At 39.7% G+C, this 20,770-nt stretch overlaps 2 protein-coding genes across 2 annotated transcripts; both read left to right on the top strand.

Annotated features, from left to right (window-relative positions):
- The first annotated feature begins 8,146 nt into the window (after positions 1 to 8,146).
- On the top strand, positions 8,147 to 12,433 carry akirin2 (akirin 2). The gene is made up of 5 exons (XM_081602246.1): positions 8,147 to 8,667; positions 9,068 to 9,202; positions 10,027 to 10,176; positions 10,265 to 10,336; positions 11,798 to 12,433. The coding sequence occupies exons 1-5, from the start codon at positions 8,496 to 8,498 to the stop codon at positions 11,806 to 11,808; spliced, it is 540 nt and encodes a 179-aa protein (XP_081458372.1). The 5' UTR covers positions 8,147 to 8,495; the 3' UTR covers positions 11,809 to 12,433.
- A 561-nt stretch (positions 12,434 to 12,994) lies between these two features.
- Positions 12,995 to 20,768, top strand: rars2 (arginyl-tRNA synthetase 2, mitochondrial). Its single transcript, XM_081602242.1, has 20 exons — positions 12,995 to 13,299; positions 13,391 to 13,464; positions 13,583 to 13,685; positions 13,960 to 14,043; positions 14,132 to 14,232; positions 14,319 to 14,374; positions 14,653 to 14,736; positions 14,829 to 14,905; positions 15,080 to 15,238; positions 15,336 to 15,442; positions 16,879 to 16,974; positions 17,128 to 17,188; positions 17,888 to 17,964; positions 18,415 to 18,539; positions 19,179 to 19,246; positions 19,338 to 19,447; positions 20,101 to 20,196; positions 20,268 to 20,342; positions 20,444 to 20,507; positions 20,600 to 20,768. The coding sequence occupies exons 1-20, from the start codon at positions 13,264 to 13,266 to the stop codon at positions 20,684 to 20,686; spliced, it is 1,740 nt and encodes a 579-aa protein (XP_081458368.1). The 5' UTR covers positions 12,995 to 13,263; the 3' UTR covers positions 20,687 to 20,768.
- Positions 20,769 to 20,770: the final 2 nt, after the last annotated feature.

The raw sequence follows: 20,770 nt of genomic DNA, 5'->3' as shown, positions 1-20,770 counted from the left end.
CCTTGCCTCCAGGGGTATGAAAGTACAGCAATTTCTACATGACACTACATGGTTATCTGGTCCTGCATTTCTTACACAGCCAGAGACAGATTGGCCTGTAAACCCAGAGAACCTACGGGAACTTCTACATGACGACCCTGAAGTCAAAGTTTCTGCTTTTGTTGGTGTTTCTCCTGCACAAGATGAGAATCATCCTTTGGCTCTTTTGATTCATCGTGTTTCATCCTGGACTCGTCTTGTCAGAGTGATGGGTTGGATTTTAAGATTCAAAACAATACTCCTGCATCACAAAAGAAACAAGACACATTTTCAGCCTGTATCTGAAACAACCCAGCCTGAAGATGCTCATCAGAGGGGTGAGCTGTGTACTGACTTTCTCTCATTAGGAGAGATTGAGGATGCTGAGATAGAGATAATCAAGTTTTGTCAGAAGGAAAGATATTTGAGGAAATTTCCTGTCTCCAAAAGGGAGAGAACGTCAAACGAACCAGTCACCTATACAAGTTAAATCCTGTTCTGGTAGATGATGTGCTGCGTGTTGGAGGATGTCTCAGCAGGGCTGTCATGTCTGAAGATTCTAAACATCCTATCATTGTTGCTAAAGATCTTCATATTGCTTATCTTATTCTCCAATACATCCATAAAGAGGTGGGTCATGGTGGCAGGAACCACATACTCTCAAAGCTCCATCAGAAATATTGGATTCCTGGTGCTGGTGCATTGATTAGAAAGATCATGTCAAGGTGTGTGATCTGCAGACGGCTCCATGGAGCTGCAGGCCAGCAACAAATGGCTGACCTGCCTGAAAGCAGAGTGACACCTGAGAAGCCCCCTTTAGTTTTGTTGGAGTGGACTACTTTGGTCCATTTGAAGTGAAGCGTGGAAGAAGTCTTGTGAAGAAATATGGAGTTATCTTCACATGTTTTTCAATCAGAGCAGTTCATATTGAGGTTGCCTCTTCTCTTGACACAGACTCTTTCATTAACGCCTTACGACGTTTCATTGCAAGGAGAGGCCAAGTACAAGAGCTGTGGTCCGATAATGGAACCAACTTTGTGGGCGCAGAGCGCGAACTGAGACAAGCGATTGAATATTGGAATCAAGGAAAGATCTCTGATGTGCTGTCACTGAAGGGAGTGAAATGGATCTTCAATCCTCCAGCTGGGTCACACCATGGTGGAGCATGGGAGAGATTGATCCGTTCAATCAGGAAAGTTCTCAATTCTACCCTGCAGACACAGCATCTGGATGAGGAAGGACTTCAAACTGCTCTCTGTGAAGTGGAGTCAATTCTCAACAGTAGACCTATTACACTGGAATCCACTGATCCAAATGATCTGGAAGCTCTAACACCGAACCATCTTCTCTTACTCAAGTCTAATCCAAGTTTACCACCAGGTTTATTCCAGAAAGATGATATTTATGCACGAAAACGATGGAGACAAGTCCAATACATATCTGATCTGTTCTGGAAGAGATGGATTAAAGAATATCTGCCTCAACTTCAACAGCGCCAAAAGTGGATGAAGGTTAAACGTAACTTTGTTCCTGGAGATGTGGTCCTTATAATGGATGACTCTGCACCTCGTGGTTCCTGGATCATCGGTAGAATCACAGAAACTATGCCAGATAAAAATGGACTTGTACGTCGTGTCTGGATTAAGACCCCAACCAGCTGCTTATGCAGACCCATCACAAAGATATGCCTTCTTCAGGAGACATTCGATCAATGAAGATAACATGTTTGACTTAACTCTTGACATGACCTTTTGACTTGACTTTACCACAACTAGATGTACATCGCAGACTGACTATATTTAGGCTAAGTGCTGGTAACCTCTGGCCTATGACTGACCGACTATGGATGGACTATTTTGAAGAAAAGAAGAAATGATTGACTATTTGTTTATGACTTTCATGGACTGTTTGAATGTGTTATGTTATCTCATTGTGTGTTTTTTGTTGTAGTGTATGTCTTAGGTTATGGTGTCTGAGTAATTATTACGGTGTAATGATGTAATAATTAGGGGCCGGAATGTTGTGGATAGGTGTAGCACGGGATCACGTGGTGTTATTAGTGATTGTAGATCACCTGTTGCTCAGCTGGTGACTTCAGTGAGTGGGTGATAGGGGAGGTCTACTTTTTTGCTGACCGCTATGTTTTGTTTTTGATCACTGTTTAATTCTACGGATCCGTTTTTATGCTGCCTTTGAACACTGTTTGCTTTTTGGATATTGACAATAAAATCATTGCAACTGCAGCTTGGATTTACGTTTTGATCAGCTAGCGCGTCAACAACCACTTCCCTAATCAGCCGCTCAGCGACTTTGTTTGGCAGTCGCTACATTAGCTAAAAGATGACTAGCTAGCTAATACCAATACAGCACCTTAAGCTTAACAAGTAGCCTGTAGGCTATCGATGTTGTTGTCTACATAGACATAATATAAGAATAGACGCCTCATGGACCGCTCTTGCCTATTGTCGCTGACGAGATTTAGGGCGGCCATCTTGCAGCGGTCCACCACTCCACTCAGCGTTATGTGTTTAGCAGCACAATGACGTATCAGCGCATTTAATCGATCATAACACGCTTTTTCGTTACTGGAAACCATATTCAAATATCTATCAAAGCTACATTTATAAACAGGGTACAAACTTTGTGTCAGACAAAAGTCTGACACAAAACAGTGCCACTCAAAATAGACGTAGACTTTTGTCTGCCCCTCAGAGCTGCTCTTTAGAACTACAGACATGGTGGAACACTCCGTTACTAGACCTTTTCCTTTTGCGTTTTATTTACCATTGTCATAGCAACTGAACCATCGGATCCTGGGAGGAAAAAGAGCGACGGCGGTTCTAGTTAGCTGAGATATAAACCTACTGTGCAGGAGCTGAATTGCGATCTGTTTATATGTACAGATTGCTTAATACACCGTCAGTTATCAGCTTTGAAATAAAATGGTTCTGGAAGTTTTTGGAAAGTATTGTTGACATGTTTAGGAAAATGTTGGTGTACAGGGAAACCCGCCCCCCCCCCAAATATATTGCATATTTTTTATGCAGCAGCAGATGGGGGTTATTCTGAGACTTAAGTGTGTGACGAAGATACCTTTGTATTAAAGGATCTAAAACTGTTTATTACAGAAATAAGTATATTGTCTAGAATGACAAAGAAAATAACGTGGACACAATGATTATTTTGAAGAAAGATCAGATATGGTGGTGTTTAGAAATCTTAAATATTTAACCAGAACAGATTCCAGGAGGATTAGTGAAGCTCAGATTTGTTTCTGCCTCATCACTCCTACCTGTTCTAGACTTTTTACAGGAAAATCAACATCTGTTGCACCGACACCAGCCCTGATGTGTGTAACACATGCTACAATCTTTAATATGTTTTCTGGAGATGTTGGCATCAAGGCTGCTGCTATAAACTCATTGGATCTCTGAATAGTGCTGTTTAGGTTATATCATCTAGTGATGGAAAAAGCAACAAAAAACTATTATGCTATGTACTTAAGATGGAATATATGCACGTATATTCATGACATGCTTTGATTAAAGTAATTTATCCTCGGTGCAATTCCAGTACTGAAAAATTAACTTTATACCAGGTGAGTCTCTCACCTGAGAATGTGAACCTACTAGGCTGATTCTGTGCCTTCAAATAATTTTAATGCTCCTGTAGAAGATTCATAACTTAAAAGTTACAGGAACCTACAAGTTAACTTATAAGGAACAGGTCTGAAAAAACAGTCTGTGTGCTACACTCAAGAGAGAGATTCATTTGATGCATCAAAGAGTGATGTCATCACTGATGATGTCATTGTTACCATAGGAACCAGTGGCGCAACTACACATTGTTCAGGTTGATGCGAAAACATAAATCGGGCCCCCCTCCCCCAGACGGGGTTTTGACGCCCCCTCTGGTGCTGCGCCCCTATGCGTTGCATGCGCTGCATACCCACTTTTTGCGCCACTGATAGGAACTAAACTTTCTAATGGTGCATTCACACCAAACACGTTTTGAGCGTCAGGCAAGTCTGCTTTATATTCAAAGTCTATGTGAAGCATTGGATGCGCTGGACGTGTCAAACGCTTCGAACGGTTCAAATGGCGCCGCTCTAGACGCTCGAAGAGCACCACAACCGCCCTCGACGCGCCTCCACATAGAGTTTGAATGTAAACCAGATGCGCCTGACGGTAAAAATGTGTTTGGTGTGAACGCACCATTATATGTCCAGTGTCATATTAGGTCCACCATATTAGGACCAAAGTCTTGTCCTAATATGATGGATTCATTACTTTGGGTCAGGGGTAATGTTTAGAGGTAAGATGTGAATTAAGGTTAGGAATAGACTAGTATTGGTTTGGGTTAGGGAAAATGTCTGGGTTAGGCAAAATCGCAGCTACTAAAATGAAAGGAAATTAATGCAAAGTTCTAATTTGGGTCAAAATAGTTTTGACCAGCCTGTATAGAATTTTGTTTTCTAAATCATTCTATAAATAATGATGATATAATGTTAGGTTGTTTTTCTGCCAATTGCATAGCTGCAGTACACTAGTAGTCTAATGTGTTGAATATGCTGAGACACATTCAACACATTAGAAACCAATCAGAACCAAAAGTTTATCTTTTGGTTCTGATTGGTTGTTTCTGGACAGTAGCAGAGCCAAATGAATTTTCACAAATTCTCTGTTTCGTATTTTATTATCAACTGTTTAACAAACATCATCTAACGTACGTTAGATGATGGATGAATAAGGAACTTGTTAAACAGTTAAAATGATGATGATGAATGTTAAACAGTTTGAGGCTTTGCCATATTTGTGCAAAGCCTCAAATTTTCATAATGCAAAGTGTTAGCAAAACCTGGGCTTGGATAATGACCTAGGTTAGTGCCACCTGGGTGTGGGTCGCTTTAAAGGCCGAGCCGGGCTTAGCTTCTTGGCCTTCGTGCCAACGCCAACATGAAGACCCTCCATGCAACCAGTGGAGGTTGATTGCATAGATGTCTGTCTTTCCTCGGACCTCCATGTTTGTGCGGAGGTTTGACTTTCCGTGGACTCCTCTGTTTGCAACCTGAGCTTGGGTCGGTGCAAAGGCTGAGCCAGGCTATGCATGGAGACCCCATGTTGATTCAAGGTCTGTCTTTCTTCGGACCTCCCTGGTTGATTGGAGGTCCATCTTTCCTCGGACCATATTTCCTCGGACCTCCCTGGTTGATTGGAGGTCTGTCTTTCTTCGGACCTCCCTGGTTGATTGGAGGTCTGTCTTTCTTCGGACCTCCCTGGTTGATTGGAGGTCCATCTTTCCTCGGACCATATTTCCTCAGACCTCCCTGGTTGATTGGAGGTCTGTCTTTCTTTGGACCTCCCTGGTTGATTGGAGGTCCGTCTTTCTTCGGACCTCCCTGGTTGATTGGAGGTCCATCTTTCTTCAGACCTCCCTGGTTGATTGGAGGCCCATCTTTCCTCAGACTTCCCTGGTTGATTGGAGGTCTGTCTATCCTTGGTCTCCTCTGTTTGTCGGGAGCCTTCTCTTTGCAGGGGGACCTCTGGTTGGGTGGAGACTCTAGGATGGTTGTTTTCTAGAGCAAGTTTTAACTCCACCTTCAGGTCCGCAACCTGACCCTGCAGAGCTTTCACCATTTCCTCCTGAGCCTTAAATTTGGAAGCTTGCTCAGAGTGACTTTTGAGCTGCTCCTCATATTTGAGTCTCACTCGGTATTCTTCCATCATTACTTCAATCAGACCTTTATTGTGGGAGGCGTATTTTACAGCCTCCCACTTGAAGTATTCCAGCTGTTGAAGAACGTTCTTGTCAGTTGTAACTTTGGTAGAGCAAGAAAGTTGTTCACGTTTGACTTGCTGGTGACGTTCTTTTTCTAACAGTTTTTGCAGTCTTTGAATCTCCTCCTGCTGGGATTTGACTTCAGCCTGACATGTAATCCTTCTGTCTCTTTCCTGATGGAGTTCAAAATTCTTTCTCTGCAGTTCTGTTTTAAGATCGTCTACCTGCTTTGTCAAAGCTTTTACGTGTTGGCTGGTCTCTGCCACGTCTTCCACTGAGGGGGTGATCTTGAAGCCAGCAGAGGGTGTTGTTTCCTGCCTGACTTCCAAAGATGTTGGACTCTCAAAGTTGCCGGAAGGACTTGATTCCCCCTGGATCTCTGATTCAACTTCCGGCTCAATGGGGCTGTCATCTTCAAAAGGGAAAATGACAGCGTTGTAGTCGACTTGGATGTTGAGGTCTACAATGTCGACCCATGAAAGCTTAGCTGGAAAAGCTTCATGCTCGCAAACAATCTGTTGTTGCTTCATATCTGTATTCTAGTAACTTCTTGCTTCTCTGAACGTCGAACGTGCTCTGAAGGGTGATCTGTCGCGATAGAACTGTGGAGCAGATCAGAGAAAATCCTGTCTGCCAGCTACATTCAAGAGAGAAATTCCCTTGTGATATCATAGAGTGATGACATCACTGCTAATGTCATTGATACCATTGGAACTGAACATTCTATCCACCTTCATGAGAGGCTTACTGGGGAAACGATTATGGGTCTTACTTCTGGCGGCTAGTAAAAGTAGCAGTATTTCATTGTAATTTATAGGGTTTTTGGCTAATCTATATTCATGATAGAAGTTACATCTCTTTTGTCGGTTAATACACTGTGCAGCAAGGCAGTATATTAACATTAGCACAAATATTAGCATTTCACTGCTCCCCATTAGCATTAACCTTTTCCCTAAAAATAGCTTTTATCTATTTTTCTTATTTGTTAGTCACACTTAGTATACTGAATGGAGGAAGAAAATGTAAAACAACATGCTAGTGACAGCATTTAGGCTAATGTTAGCAATTTGGTTCATTTTAACTTGTAAACTAAGTTTAACATATAGAATGGAGTAAGTCCATGTTACTGAATATGTTTGTTCTGTAACATGCTATTGAGTACATTGCAGCTTACTTTAGCATTGATGCTAATTTGTAGCATCAGACAGGCACACTTTGGCAGGCCCCATTTAAATTTCTTCAGAAATGTTCTAGTTACAATATATAATATGTCCATTTCCTTGTGAAATGTTGTCTGTGGAGCCCTCACATCAATAATCCATAGATCCGAACAACAATACAACAATATCCCTCAGTGCTGAGGCATCTTCTGCTGATGATTGAGCAAAGTAGGTGCTGGAGCAGCCTGTGCGGGGTCTACTCTTATATTACGTCTATGGTTATCTATGTTCAGCTACATACATTCATTTTGCCGCCAAAAAAGTCGACTCCACTCCCCCCCAGGGACAGGGAGTCTCTAAGAACCCTCTCTCCCCCCTCCCACACGTCGTTCAACCAGACAGCCATTTGTAATCCATAGGGGGGTACAGAAAATGTATGGAAACAGTGGCGCAAAAAGTGGGTATGCAGGGTATGCAACGCATAGGGGCGCAGCACCAGAGGGGGCGCCAAAACCCCGTCTGGAGGGGGTGGCGCACCCAGTGGCGCAAAAAGTGGGTATGCAGGGTATGCAACGCATAGGGGCGCAGCACCAGAGGGGGCGCCAAAACCCCGTCTGGAGGGGGTGGCGCACCGATGATGTTTTCCCATACACTTCAACGCGCCTTACGGTCCTTCACCTCGCGCACATAAGGAGGTAAATGTAGCGAGTTTTACCCTTCACGTATCGTCGCGTCAGGGGGGGCGAGTGAGCGTCGGGGGGTGGGGGATCTATGTTTTCGCATCCACCTGAATAATGTGTAGTTGCGCCACTGTATGGAAACCACTGGGGGGGGCGCAGGAGAAAAAGTTTGGGAACCACTGCTATGCGGTATTTCGTCCCTTATTTACTTTTCATTTCTTGACTCGGGTAAATACACATAACATGTCTTTATTTTATTCAATTAAAAATGAATACGCAAAGATTCAATAAATGAATTAATTATCCTATGTCTTTTTTTTATTATTTAAAATGAAACTAAAACTTTTCTTTTGATTTGTTGATATCCCAACAAACAAAACAAATTTGAAAAAGGACGCTTCCCTGGTCTTTAGGGAAACGTAGTCTTCAAACAACACAAAGAAGTGAGAGAGGGCTCATAAAAAACTACAAATTCCAGCACCAGTTCAAGTTCTTGCGCATGCTCATAACTAACTAAGTAAAGGATAATAAAAGAGAAGCTACCCCGAACCGTTGCAATCGCTGTTGCGTATGACTTAATCTTAAAATCTGGTATCATCCAGGTTTGTGCTGCTGGTTTTTCTTAGTTGTTTTATCGAGATTATCTGGTAATGTAATCTCTTATTTATAATTTTTAGAATTTATCAGTGGAGGACAGGAATAAGCATAATAAAAAGTGCGTGGCGTCCCGAGTCCTGAATCACCGATGCTCTTTTTGTAGCTAGCATTAGCAGCACCGGGGCCCAGGCCAGCTACTTCCTGGAGACGAGGCACATTTAAGGCTTCGCTTTTCGCTCGTTTTTGATACAATTAAGGTAAAATGGCTTGTGGGGCTACTTTGAAACGTACTCTGGATTTTGACCCTTTAATGAGCCAGGCTTCCCCGAAAAGGAGGAGATGTGCGCCGGTCATGTCGCCGGTATCTTCCCCACAGAAATACCTGCGTATGGAACCGTCGCCTTTCGGAGAGGTCTCGACTAGACTGACCACAGGTATGATAATTACTTATGTTAAGTTTTATAATGATAATTACTTATGTTAAGTTTTATAATGTTCACATGATTGCTGCTTGTTCACTCGTTTATCATTTCCTTATTAGTTTACTGTTAAGTGTGCATGTAGTATAACTCTAAAAGCATGTCATTTTCAGTTATCTTAAATATATGAACCGTCTATGGCTTATGAACAGTCATATATGCGTACATTATAATCTTCCAGAAATTTGTTTACTGCAGTGCATGTGTGAAATTGATAACTCCTGCTAGCATGCTATTTCAGTTTGTGAAATTGGATTAGGTGTGTGAACCCCGACTTTCTTTATTTCTGAACAAATGAAGCTCTTTAGTTTAAAGATGTTTCTTTATTTATGGACTGTACTTTGTCTTCTCTTAGAACAAATTCTACACAACATAAAACAGGAGTACAAACGCCTTCAGAAACGTCGACACCTGGACAGCGCCTTCCAGCAGACAGACAGCTGCTGTCCTCTGGACCTGCAGAACATCCAGGCTGGGTCTCCTTTACCAGGTAGACACCGTGTCCATGTTCTAATAAGGATTTAGTCTATTTTTCTATTTATAATGTTCTCCTACTTCCAGTTCTAAGTCTTTTTGTGCGCGCGTGTGTGAAAATTGCACCCAGTTCATGTTGTGATGAACAGTATTTGTGTTGAGGGCAGACGTGAAAGAACAGTTGCTGTACATTAGATTTTGATATTATTTTAAATCTGAAACAAATGAACTATGAATTTGACATTTTTAGCAACTTATCAGTCAGCACCGCTTGCGCTTTATTGTTGCTAAGAGAAGGTAGATTTTTACTTTGACTCAGATTTCAAAAGACTGCAGATATTTCCAAATTCAACATCGGATTGAAATGGGGCAACGTTTCTGTTTTTCTTTCAGCCTTACGCTCTCTTCCTCCCTATTAAACTGCAGAAATGCTACATACAGGTTGCTGTTATCATGATATTGTAGCTTTTTTCTTCTATGGTGCACTCCATGATTAGAAAAAGGTCAGATTTTTTTTACCACTGGGCAACTGTCGGGATCTGTAACTACAGATCATGTCCCATCGATGACACGATGCGTGTTTGTAGCTGATTGTAAGAACTTTTTACAACCTTGATTCTCAAACTATGTATTTATGTAAAGTTTTTTTTTTTCTTAAGGGTTCTTAGGTTTAGCACAGAGACTTAAACTCGCATAAGAAAACTAAACTTTCCTGTAAACTCTGTGAAGCCTGTCTTGCCTTTAATTCAGCATAATAAAGACAAACCTGCTCAGTGTTTCAGGGGATGTTGGTGGAAAATGTTCATGCTACTTAATGATCTATGTTGACTCTCCTCACAGGTACTTCCTCAGATGCCTCATCTCCCACCAGGAAGGAGCAGCCACTATTTTCCCTCAGACAGGTTGGGATGATCTGCGAGAGACTACTGAAGGAGAAGGAGGACAAAATCCGAGAGGAATACGACGAGATTCTGACGACAAAACTTGCTGGTGCGATTTTTAAAAAATGCATGGCACACCATTAGAGTTCTTGTAACACACATCTGCTAAAGCCATGAAACTGCTCCTTCTTTCACAGAGCAATACGATGCGTTCGTCAAGTTCACACATGACCAGCTGATGCGAAGGTTTGGAGAGCAGCCTGCGAGTTGTAAGTATCCATAACATCACAGTCTTCTCACCCATTTTAGTGTCTTCAGGCTAACTCCACTGTCAAGAAATTGGCACAAGACTTTTTTTTTTTTTTTCTTAATGTTAATTGCTTATGAAATCTATAAGATAAGCATGGCGTTAGGTTCTCATTACAAGATTGAGAAGAATTTGGTCATTTCAAAGTGTTTTTTTTTTTTTTACGTTATGTTGAATTTCTCCTTTATCCTACATAGGTCAAGGCTGATATCTCTCAAAGCTGATATCTCTCACAGCTAAAACAATTAAATTATTGCTAATTTTTCCCCCTAACTTTGTGTAGCATATATGACAGAATATCAACTTTGATAGAATAACAACAAAAAATATATATATTTTAGAAAAACATATGTAGAAGGAATAGCTCTTCTCTCTGCAAGGAACGAATAGCATGTTGGCCAGAGGTTAATGTGTTAAGACTTCATATTCTCATTTGGTTTATAGATGAAGTCATAATGGTTTTTGATGTACCAATCAATTAGTCTGTGATCGGAATCAGTTGCCTCAGTCGGAAGTAGAAACATTTTAAACAGGAACAAAAAAAACCTGAAGTGTGTATGTTTTTTAAATGTACCGTATTTTCCGCACTATAAGGCGCACCTTTAATGAATGGCCTATTTTAAAACTTTTTTCATATAGAAGGCGCATAGAATAGACGCTTCAGTTTGGGTTGCCAATTTGTTCCATACTCTATTATTACACATCCACATTGTAAAGAAGTGGTCTCCGAGTGCGTTATATAGTAGTCTGCCCCAGTCGTTGTTTCACTCACGGTGTTGGTGTTGCAATATTGTGCCCAACTGCTTTCTGGGTAACAGACCAACCCCTGCCGCCGCAGTCTCTGTCTCTCTTCCCTCGCCCCTCCGCCCCCCTGGCTTTAAATGTATTATCAAACTTTATTAACAAACCAGCGTTCTGACAACTATCCCAGCATGCACCGCGCACTTCTTCTTCTACGGGGGAAAATGAAGTCGGCGACTGCTTACCGTAGTTGCTAGACCTGTTGTGGCTCAATATTGGTCCATATATAAGGCTCACCGCATTATAAGGCGCACTGTCGGCATTTGAGGAAATTGAAGGTTTTTAGGTGCGCCTGATGGTGCGGAAAATACGGTATTGATTTTTTTTCTTTCAAGATTGACACAAAGTGATGTAGTGCTTAAAAATAACATCAGATTTTTTTGAATGACTCAAATAATTTTATATTTTGCTTTGCTTACATCCGTTTTACTTTATTGTACTGAAGGAAAGAAAAATTTATTTTTTGCCTCTTAAGCCAAGTTTTAGGTAGAAATCTTTACTAGAACATTGACAATAGGGGAAAAAATGCAGTTGAAAATGTGCCTCAATACATTGTTTCCTGGTGAGATCACACCATGCAGAAGCATAAAGTAAAGTTGTTAATTTCTTGTTTTCCTTACAGATGTCTCCTGAGTCCTGCGTTCTAATCTCGGGATATTCCCTCTGCTGCCATCTACTCCAGGGACTTGGTGGATCTCATTGGACTTTTGCTGTGCCATATTGCCTCTCGGTGGACTCACTGCCTCAGGCAGCACTTACTGGCATCAACATTTGCTGTTGCTCAGAGGGTTTAGGAGAGTTTCGTGCTGCCAACATGTCTCAGAGACTACCAGTGGCCTCTTGACTGCCGTGTTGCATTTGGTTTTCCTCTGATGCCTTTGTAAAAGGCTGTCATCAAGCACTTGGCCTTTTTATTATTTCTTTGTGTTATTTCACCAAGGATGTGAGTTGTGCAGCTTTTCTACGTCTACTTTTTTTTGTTGTTTTTTTTTAAAGGGATTGGAGACCGAATAGTGGAAGAAAGGCAACTCTGACTGGGCTTGAGTTTCAACAGTCTTGGCTTTCTTCAACATCGTATAAAGTGTTCTGGTTGATTATTACTGCTTTTAGATTTGTACATTTGTATACACTGTATTTCATTTTTCTTTTAAATGTTTTGGCTTGACTTTGTTTACTGTATTCCAATGTTATGACTTTTGTTTGCTGTAGGTTTACAGGGGCTTTGATTCAAATGTAATGAATAAAAAGTTGGCACAAACATGTTCTCACTGCTTTTAAAAAAAATTTCTTTAGCAAAAAGTCCTTTTATTTTAAAAACTGAAGTTGTAAAATGACTAAAATATGTTTTAAGTACTTGAATTTTATACTTGATTTAATAAAATTGAAGATAAATGAACAAAGGCACAGATGTATACAAGAAATAAGAATTGACTTTTATTGTGAAATTTATCCCATAAGTAAAGCTCTCACCATGTTTTAGGCCTACCTGCACTGATCTCAGTCCACCTGAATAAAGCTTTATAGCTTCAAATATTACATCCTTTTGAAAAAGGACCTTTCATATCTACTGTAGGAAAGTTTTGTTTTTTAAATTTTATTTTTAGGTTTTAAATAACTCAATATAAGGGAATGGATGTAGCCCATGAGGAGTTTTTATTTGTAAAATAAAAGCACAATTCATAAAAAAAAATAAAAAGATCTAAAAACTTTGCAGTTATTGTCATTCTGTTGTGGAAATGCAATCCCATTTAAATAACTTAATTCAGTAATTAAATAACTACATTTAAAGGCATCAGTTCATTAAAAAGCCATTAAGTCTCGAGCAACTTGCCCCTCCGGAGTAGCAAGTTGCAAGACCCCTGTTTCAGACGAAAGTGGTGGCGGTAGGACGGGAACAATAAATCGAGCAAACCCTTTCCAAGCACTAAACCTTTGCCGAAACTTAGCCTGTGATTGGACGAGCGGAGCGGAAGCAGCGTGAAGCAGGAAGTGTGACATCTCTGCCAATGTGAGCAGGTCGTGCAGAAATGCTTAAAAAAAATGTTTTATGACGTTTATAGTTAATGTTTGGCTTTATGATTAGAAAACATGGCTTGCTTTTTTAGAAGAAAAATTGCTGCGAAGGTAAACTTGACAAAAAGACGCGTCTAAGTTTTATACACATTATCTCAGACCTTGCAAGATGGTCAGTTTATTTGCTTGTTTGATTTTCCAGCTGGCGAAGACGCTGCAACAGTCTGAGGATGTTTTTGTCCCAGCTCTGACTGCCGCTCCTGTTTTAAAGAAACAGTTAAGTTTGTTCACTTAATTTGCGTCCAGTCTGCAGGTGCCATTCGTGTTTGTTTTTTCACTGTTCAGGTATAACTCCAGGATTGTTGTGGGTTTTTTTTTTGTTTTGTTTTTTTAGTCAGAGTGCTGACTTCAGGCTGTCACCTGAAACATTACGAATCAACGGGATTCTGCCTTCCAGTGGGGATCTTCAGTTGCAGACAGAAAAGCTGGCTGCGCAGGTCAGATTTATAATGCAAACAATATGAATAGGCTCCGATTAAGAGATGTAAAATGAGGGGAAGCTGTAATCTCATCTCACCTGCAAGTGACGTCACATGCAGTGTCTTACAAAAAAAAGGCAAATATTTTCTATCCTTTTCAACTTTTATGTAAAACACAAACTGCATAAATTTTTAGTTGGAGTTTATGTGATAGGCCAACACAAAGTACCACATGAAGAAATGTTTCTGATTCATAACTCATTAGTCTCATTTGTTCTACACTGTTTTTCAGCTAAAGCCAGACAGCGTGGTGGAGGAGATTTCAGTTCGACAAGGGTGGATTTACTTTAAGCTAAACCGCAGTCTTCTCGCTGAGGTTTGTTTGCACTGATCTGACCCCCAGAGAGCCCAACGAAAAGTCTTGAATTCTTCTGATTGTCGCATTTCAACCTTTTCTGTTTCAGAAACTGCTGGAGCCATTTGGGAAAGGCGAGAATGATCATTTTGGGCTAAATAGTGAATTTTTTGAAACTCTGAAGAGAGGGACCATATTAGTGGAGTTCAGGTGGGTTTAGATTTATTGGTCTGATTAGAAGTATGTTAATGTATTTAAAAGTGTATTTTAAAACGCAAACATTATGTGTTTCTTAGCTCCCCAAATATTGCAAAAAAGTTTCACGCTGGGCATCTGCGCTCAACGATTATTGGTGAGTTTGAGAAATGTATCTTATTTCGCATACATTTCTGCTTCAGCATAATACCCAGGAAAAAGCACTCGTATAACTTGAATCTTTGAAACTTCAACTGGAATTTTACTGTACTAACACAAAGTAGTGCACAGTTGTGATGTGGATGGGAAATGAGACTTGGGTTTTCAAAATATTCACAGCTAGTATGCGTTTTTTTTTAAGTTGAAAGTGTTAGGTGATCATTTTGATTAAAAAAATGTCTTTAAATCTAACTTTTGCATGTATTCCCTCTTCAGGTAACTTCATTGCTAACCTGAAACAATTCCTCGGTAACAATGTTATCCGAATGAACTACCTGGGAGACTGGGGCATGCAGTTTGGTGAGTGTGTCGTTCCAAATACGTTCCTGGACGTGAATTTTGAATTTTGCTACATGGCAAAACCACTAATGTGAACTGAATTAAACTTTCAGGCTTGTTGGGAGCTGGATTCAGCAGGTTTGGGTGCATGGAAAAATTAAAGGAAAATCCATTACAGCATTTGTTTGAGGTGGGCATCTTCTTTTTTCTCTTCCAAATAATTTTTAGTTCTGAATTTGAGTATATTTAGGTATTTGCTTGTTTTCATTCACAGTTTTTGGTTATAAAAGACAGCTGACTGCTGCCTGTTGTTTCATAGTACGATGGATTTCCTGGTTTTATTTGCTGTCTTTCTGTACTTCAGGTTTATGTTCAAGTGAACAAAGAAGCGGAGCACAGCGAGGATATCAAACTCGCAGCTAGAGACTTCTTTAGACAGCTGGAGCAGCATGAAAACCAGGCCATGTCATTATGGCAACAGTTCCGGGAGATCACAGTGAAAGAGTACCAGCATGTTTACAAGGTCAGTTCTCTCTCTGAAGCACAAACTCGTTGTGAAACATGAAAGCACACAGAGGTTATTCAGATTTTTATTCATGTATTTTTTGAAATCTCAACAGAGGTTAGGGATCCACTTTGATGTGTACAGCGGGGAGTCCTTTCACCAAGCCCAAACCCAGGAGGTGGTCCGGGAGCTGCAGAGCCGAGGTCTGCTGAAAACCTCAGAGTATGTAGACGCCTTCATTCATAACTACACTTGTGGCCTTTAGGAACTGATGCAAACGTATTAGATTTAAGATTTAATTACGCTTCTCCTGTTGTGCGCAGCTATAACGTCAGGATGCATTTATCAAGAGGGTCGCACTATTGTTAGCATATTACATCACCAAGGACTGATCTGGGGGTTATGCATAAAATTGGTCAGTTGTCATTACTCTTTAAGTTTTCATGACCTGGAAATGACCATGTTTGAACAAGAAGCGTGTAAAGAGACAGTTCTAATTGCTGAACATTTAGGTGTAAATGTATATGAATATTTATTGGATGGACAACAAATAAGATCCACACTGTTCAAAAATGCCTCAACTAAGCATTTGATAAAAAAAACGAAGTCATTTTTCTCTGGTTTGTTAGAGACACAGATGTGCTGAGGCCAGCCCCCTGGTGGCAACTTGTATTAATGCGGTTCAGGGCAACAGCTGCCTAGGGTTCATTTTAAGTTCATGAAATACTTTTAGGTCTTATGTTCAGGTGTAGATAAATAATAATAATAATTTTTAAAACTACTTCTCCTGTTTTTTGTTGTTTTTTTTTTTTTTTTAGAAAAAAAGCCTAAGTCCTAAATATGTGCTAAAAGCTTTACATTTAATTTAAACAATCGATGGTCAACATTTATTGCATGGTCATGTTTTCCTGAAACCTCACGATTGTGTTGTCTATTTTTAATGTAGATCACTAAAAATGTTTCTAGAAAGTAATTAAAGAGTTTTCTGATGATACTGTTTTCCTGTCTCTTCATTAAAGGTTCAAAATGGCATCTTAGTGATCGATTACAGGCTCTTATAGTGTGATGATTACTTCCTGGACCTTAATTTGTCAGACAAAGGAGCTTATTTATTTTGAAGACCCACCAGAAGCGCATAGTATTTACAATAAGGTTGGAGTTTGGACTTTTAAGTGTTCAGTTGACTGTCTGTTTTAATTTGATTTAAACACAGATCTGATTAACCCATGTGCAGAGACTGAACTGTCTTTTTTATGTCTTTAAACTTAATTATCCATTGTCCACATGCAGGGATGTAGTGTAATGTAGTCATTTGCTGATTTAATAGGCGGACACTGAAGAACAAAAAGAGTTTAAGTGGTATTGTGAATATTTAATTGAATTCAGCTGTTTTACCTGTTTTTTCCTTTATCTGGAAAAAACAGGTGGTTTAAAAAGCCAAGAAAATGACCAGCAAGCTCAAAGGACTTCATCTAATTACGGTCTGGACAATGCTGCAGTGGTCAAACTGAAAACTAATTATGGAGGCTGAACAGTGAAAGTGTAACCATATAGAATATTTTTACTAGAGACAAACAGGTTTGTTGTAGTTATAATGTTTTTTTTGTTGTTTTTTTTGCATGTATAATTTTTATATGCATCTATTATTGTGTTAACAGGAAGGGAACAGGCGTGGTTGATCTCTCCCCAAATGGAGACATGAGCAACATCTGTACCGTACTCCGCAGTGATGGAACGACCCTCTACATCACCAGGTAAGTGCAAGCAGGATTTAAAACCAGCACAGGATGTATGCATGTGAGAAGGTCTGCAGATCAGCGCTTGGGTTGTTTTAGTGAATGTTTAATGTGTTTTATTCTGAAATCTGAAATTATTAGATTAAGGCACTGAAATGTTTTCTCTCACAGGGACATTGCTGCAGCTGTCAGCAGAAAGGAAAAGTACCGCTTTGATGATATGATTTATGTGGTAAGAGCTGAAAGAAATCAGTTATTTTTATCTACTTTACTGTTATGTTGCTTTAATTGTTTTTGTCTTTATCTGCTGCATTAAATAAATAGAGTTTCCTAAATGAAGTGAGCCTTCTCTTTAAGAAGCTACAGATGTATCTAGGTGTCACGGTTTCTACGTAGTTTTGAAAAGTCTGGATTTGTATTTGACTGTTTTTTGAAGTCTGGATAAGTATGGAAAAAAGAAAATGTAGTTGCCACAATTGTCCTTGAACCAAATCTAGTGAAAGTCCAAAACAAGTTATTTTACGAAAGATGGCAAACTTTGCGTATTGTACTTTAAACAACTTGCATTTATAGCTGGATAAAGTGTTTTTTCAGTTGTGCTCTATCATGATTTGTATAATCTCCAGAAGACGACAATTTAAGAAGTTCAAGGTGAAAATTGTGCACTCGCATGTGCAGAATGTTGTAAGAACTGCTAGAAAAAACTAGAAATTTGAGCCTGGAAAACTATAGAAATTTGAAATGCAAAAGTGCAGAAAACAAACTTTTGATTACTAGTTTAACAAAGTGTTTAGTTTACTGGGAGTCATGCAAAACTTGATTTTCACGAATAGTCAGTTGTGTGAGGAGATCTTAAACTACCAACTCACATTTTCCACCTGTATAACTACCATTTAATTCTCCTGGTTAATCTGTTTGTTTGTTTTTTCAGACAGACAAAAGCCAGGAGAATCACTTCAACCAGTTGTTCCAGATTCTTCGGACAATGGGGAATTCTTGGGCTGAAAGGTAATAACTGTGTGCTTCAACTTGACACCTGCAGATGTTCAGAACATGCTCCGCCTTTGGCAAGAAAGCCAAGAGGAATGACAACAAGATGACCTGGAAATGAATTACTTAATCCCAGAATGCCCCGACTTTATAGAATCACATCTGAAGTTGATTATGAGTGGCTTCAGAAATGTTTCATAAAGACTGACACAAAACAGTAACATTATTGCCTGTAAGCAAATCGGTGAGAAACACTTTATTCCTATTACATGACTGCTTCTCCATATACCACTATAACCTCAAGTTAACAGCTGTTTATTATTCAGTGTCATTATATTCTAGTAAATAGCTTAAGCTCTTTAAATAGTGAGCTTCCTTAATTTAATTGATATTTATGTTGCTGTATCTTGTATAACAATTCAACAGCTTTAAATTTGAATTTATATTTCGGTGCGGTTGTGTTATCAGGTGTCGGCATGTGTCCTTCGGCCTGGTGCAGGGCATGAAGACCAGGACGGGTGAGGTGGTGTTTCTGGAGGATGTGCTGGACGAAGCTCGGGCCAGGATGCTCCACAATATGAAACAATCAAATAGTAAAGACGTCCACATTTAAGAAATGTAGCATTTCAGGTCTTTAGCTGCTGTCAAATATTGCTACATGCTTGAATCTCAGTACTTAAACGTGTAAAATAAAAAGAAAAGAATACTGCTGCAGCACAAGATCACTAATCTAGTTAAAAAAAAATAATTTTTTAGTATATTCTAGTTATAATGAATCTCTGCATGTTTTTATATAATCTAACTTGGTCTGCATGGTACTGAAGTGCAGCCTTCTGACAGTCTTACAGAACTAGTCTGCAGAACTAATTTCAGTTAAACTAGTAACAGATTGTTTTCTAATCTATGCTGTCTGCACGTGCTCTAATTGCTGGCAAAAAAAATACAATTAAAATAGAGAACATAAAAAAAAGTGTCTCATTTTTCCACCACTAACTGACAAACATAGCAGACTACTGGCAGACTCACTCTGAAAATGCATTGGTCAGGTTAATCTTGGGAATGACGGTTTAGAAATTCTTTAATCTGACTTGCTGTGGGGTTAATGTGGCAATAAAAAAGTATGTTCTCTTAAAATACAAACAATGATGACCAGAATGAGAAACTTGTCATCATTTAGTAGTAGTTAGTGAAATAGTTTGAGGCAGTAACACCCAGAATCAATCTTTCCACAGCAACAAAGGAACTGGAAAACCCAGACGACACAGCAGAGAAAGTGGGAATCAGTGCATTAATAGTCCAGGTGAAGCATCACAACAGATTTTCACAAAATCCCACGAGTTGTTTTGCTTGTTGACAGGAAAATAATTTTTTCTCCACTGTTGTTTTATCAGGATTTTAAAGGTCCCCTTCAGTCTGATTATAAATTTGACTGGGATCTGATGCTGCAGGCTCAAGGCGACACCGGCGTCTTCTTGCAGTACACACATGCCCGACTCTGCAGGTAAGCATGAGTTGCCATAAAGATTTAGGCATGGTTATTTATAGCAGTATGATTCATATTATGGCTTACAGATGATTACACAAACTTGATCACAAAAAAGTTATTTTGTATAATCATAGGAAAGACTCCTGACTTGAATTCAGCAAATCCTGTCCATACCCTTCATTTCAGAGTAAAACACAAAGCATAATTGCTAAAGAAAGCTGACTGTATTAAAGGATATTAATTGAATGTTTAGTGGAAGGAAAAAGTGCTGTAATGTCCCAGAGTTTGGATGGAGAGGCACAGAATTGAAGTTTCCACGTTCAGTAATGATTGATAGACCTACTTTAACTGCTGCTGTTGGTGCAGTTTCAGAGTGTTCAATAGGCTGAGCACCTCCATGTCCTGCTGCATTGATGCAGTTATGTAATCCAAAGGAACCCACAACCAAAGGATTTACTGTATATTTGTTTGATTATAAATCTTCTAATTGATCTTGTGAAGTATTCCAACTTTCCAAGAAACCTCATACCCATAATCATCAAATTAACAGCAGTAAATGCTTGAAATATACAAATCTGTGTGTAATGAATCCATCCGTAGTTTTGGAAAAACGGGAATAACAGGACGAACAAGATAAGTCGATAATACAAACTGTAATGTTTTGGCAGTCTAATGCAGAGGAATGAAGGAGTGGAGGCAGCTGCGTTCAACCCGTCCTGCCTGTGTGAGCGGACCGGTGTCGACATCCTTCAGCACCTCCTTCGGTAAGCATACCACCATCCACTGTGCTGCAACAAGATCACAATCTACCTGTTAAATATTAATTTGTTTGTAGTTACGATGAGGTGTTATATCAGTCGGACCAGGACCTGCAGCCCAAACACCTCGTCAGCTTTTTACTGAAGCTAAGGTAAGGAGCCGGATGTTTGCTTTGAGGGTTAGTCCTGCAAAAGTTCACACTTCGCATAGACGGACCTGTTCATACTTTTATTAGAGCTCTGTACCTTACAGCCGCTTCATCGCTTCAGCACACAGGGAGCTGCCTGTGAAAGGAAGTCCTCCGGATGTTGCACAGGTTTATAACAAAGCACTTCTAACTATATCTGAATATGCAAAATTACATTAAAAAAAAAAAAAAAATTAAATGTCTTTTTGTTCACTATGCAGGCAAGGTTACGACTGTTCAGTGCGGCACGCTCAGTTCTGGCCAGCGGGATGAGAATACTTGGAATCACACCAGTTCAAAAAATGTAAATTAAACCTCTAAAGATCTTTGGTAGTGAATACAAAGTCCTATATTTTCACCAAATAAAATTTAAAAATGCATACAAACTTCTT

Source organism: Poecilia reticulata, chromosome 21, assembly GCF_904066995.2.
Source record: "Poecilia reticulata chromosome 21, P_reticulata-male-v2, whole genome shotgun sequence".
In the NCBI taxonomy this organism is placed as follows: Eukaryota; Metazoa; Chordata; class Actinopteri; order Cyprinodontiformes; family Poeciliidae; genus Poecilia; species Poecilia reticulata.
The sequence above is the reverse complement of the archived record's forward strand: the minus strand, read 5'-3'. Positions and strand labels throughout refer to the sequence as shown.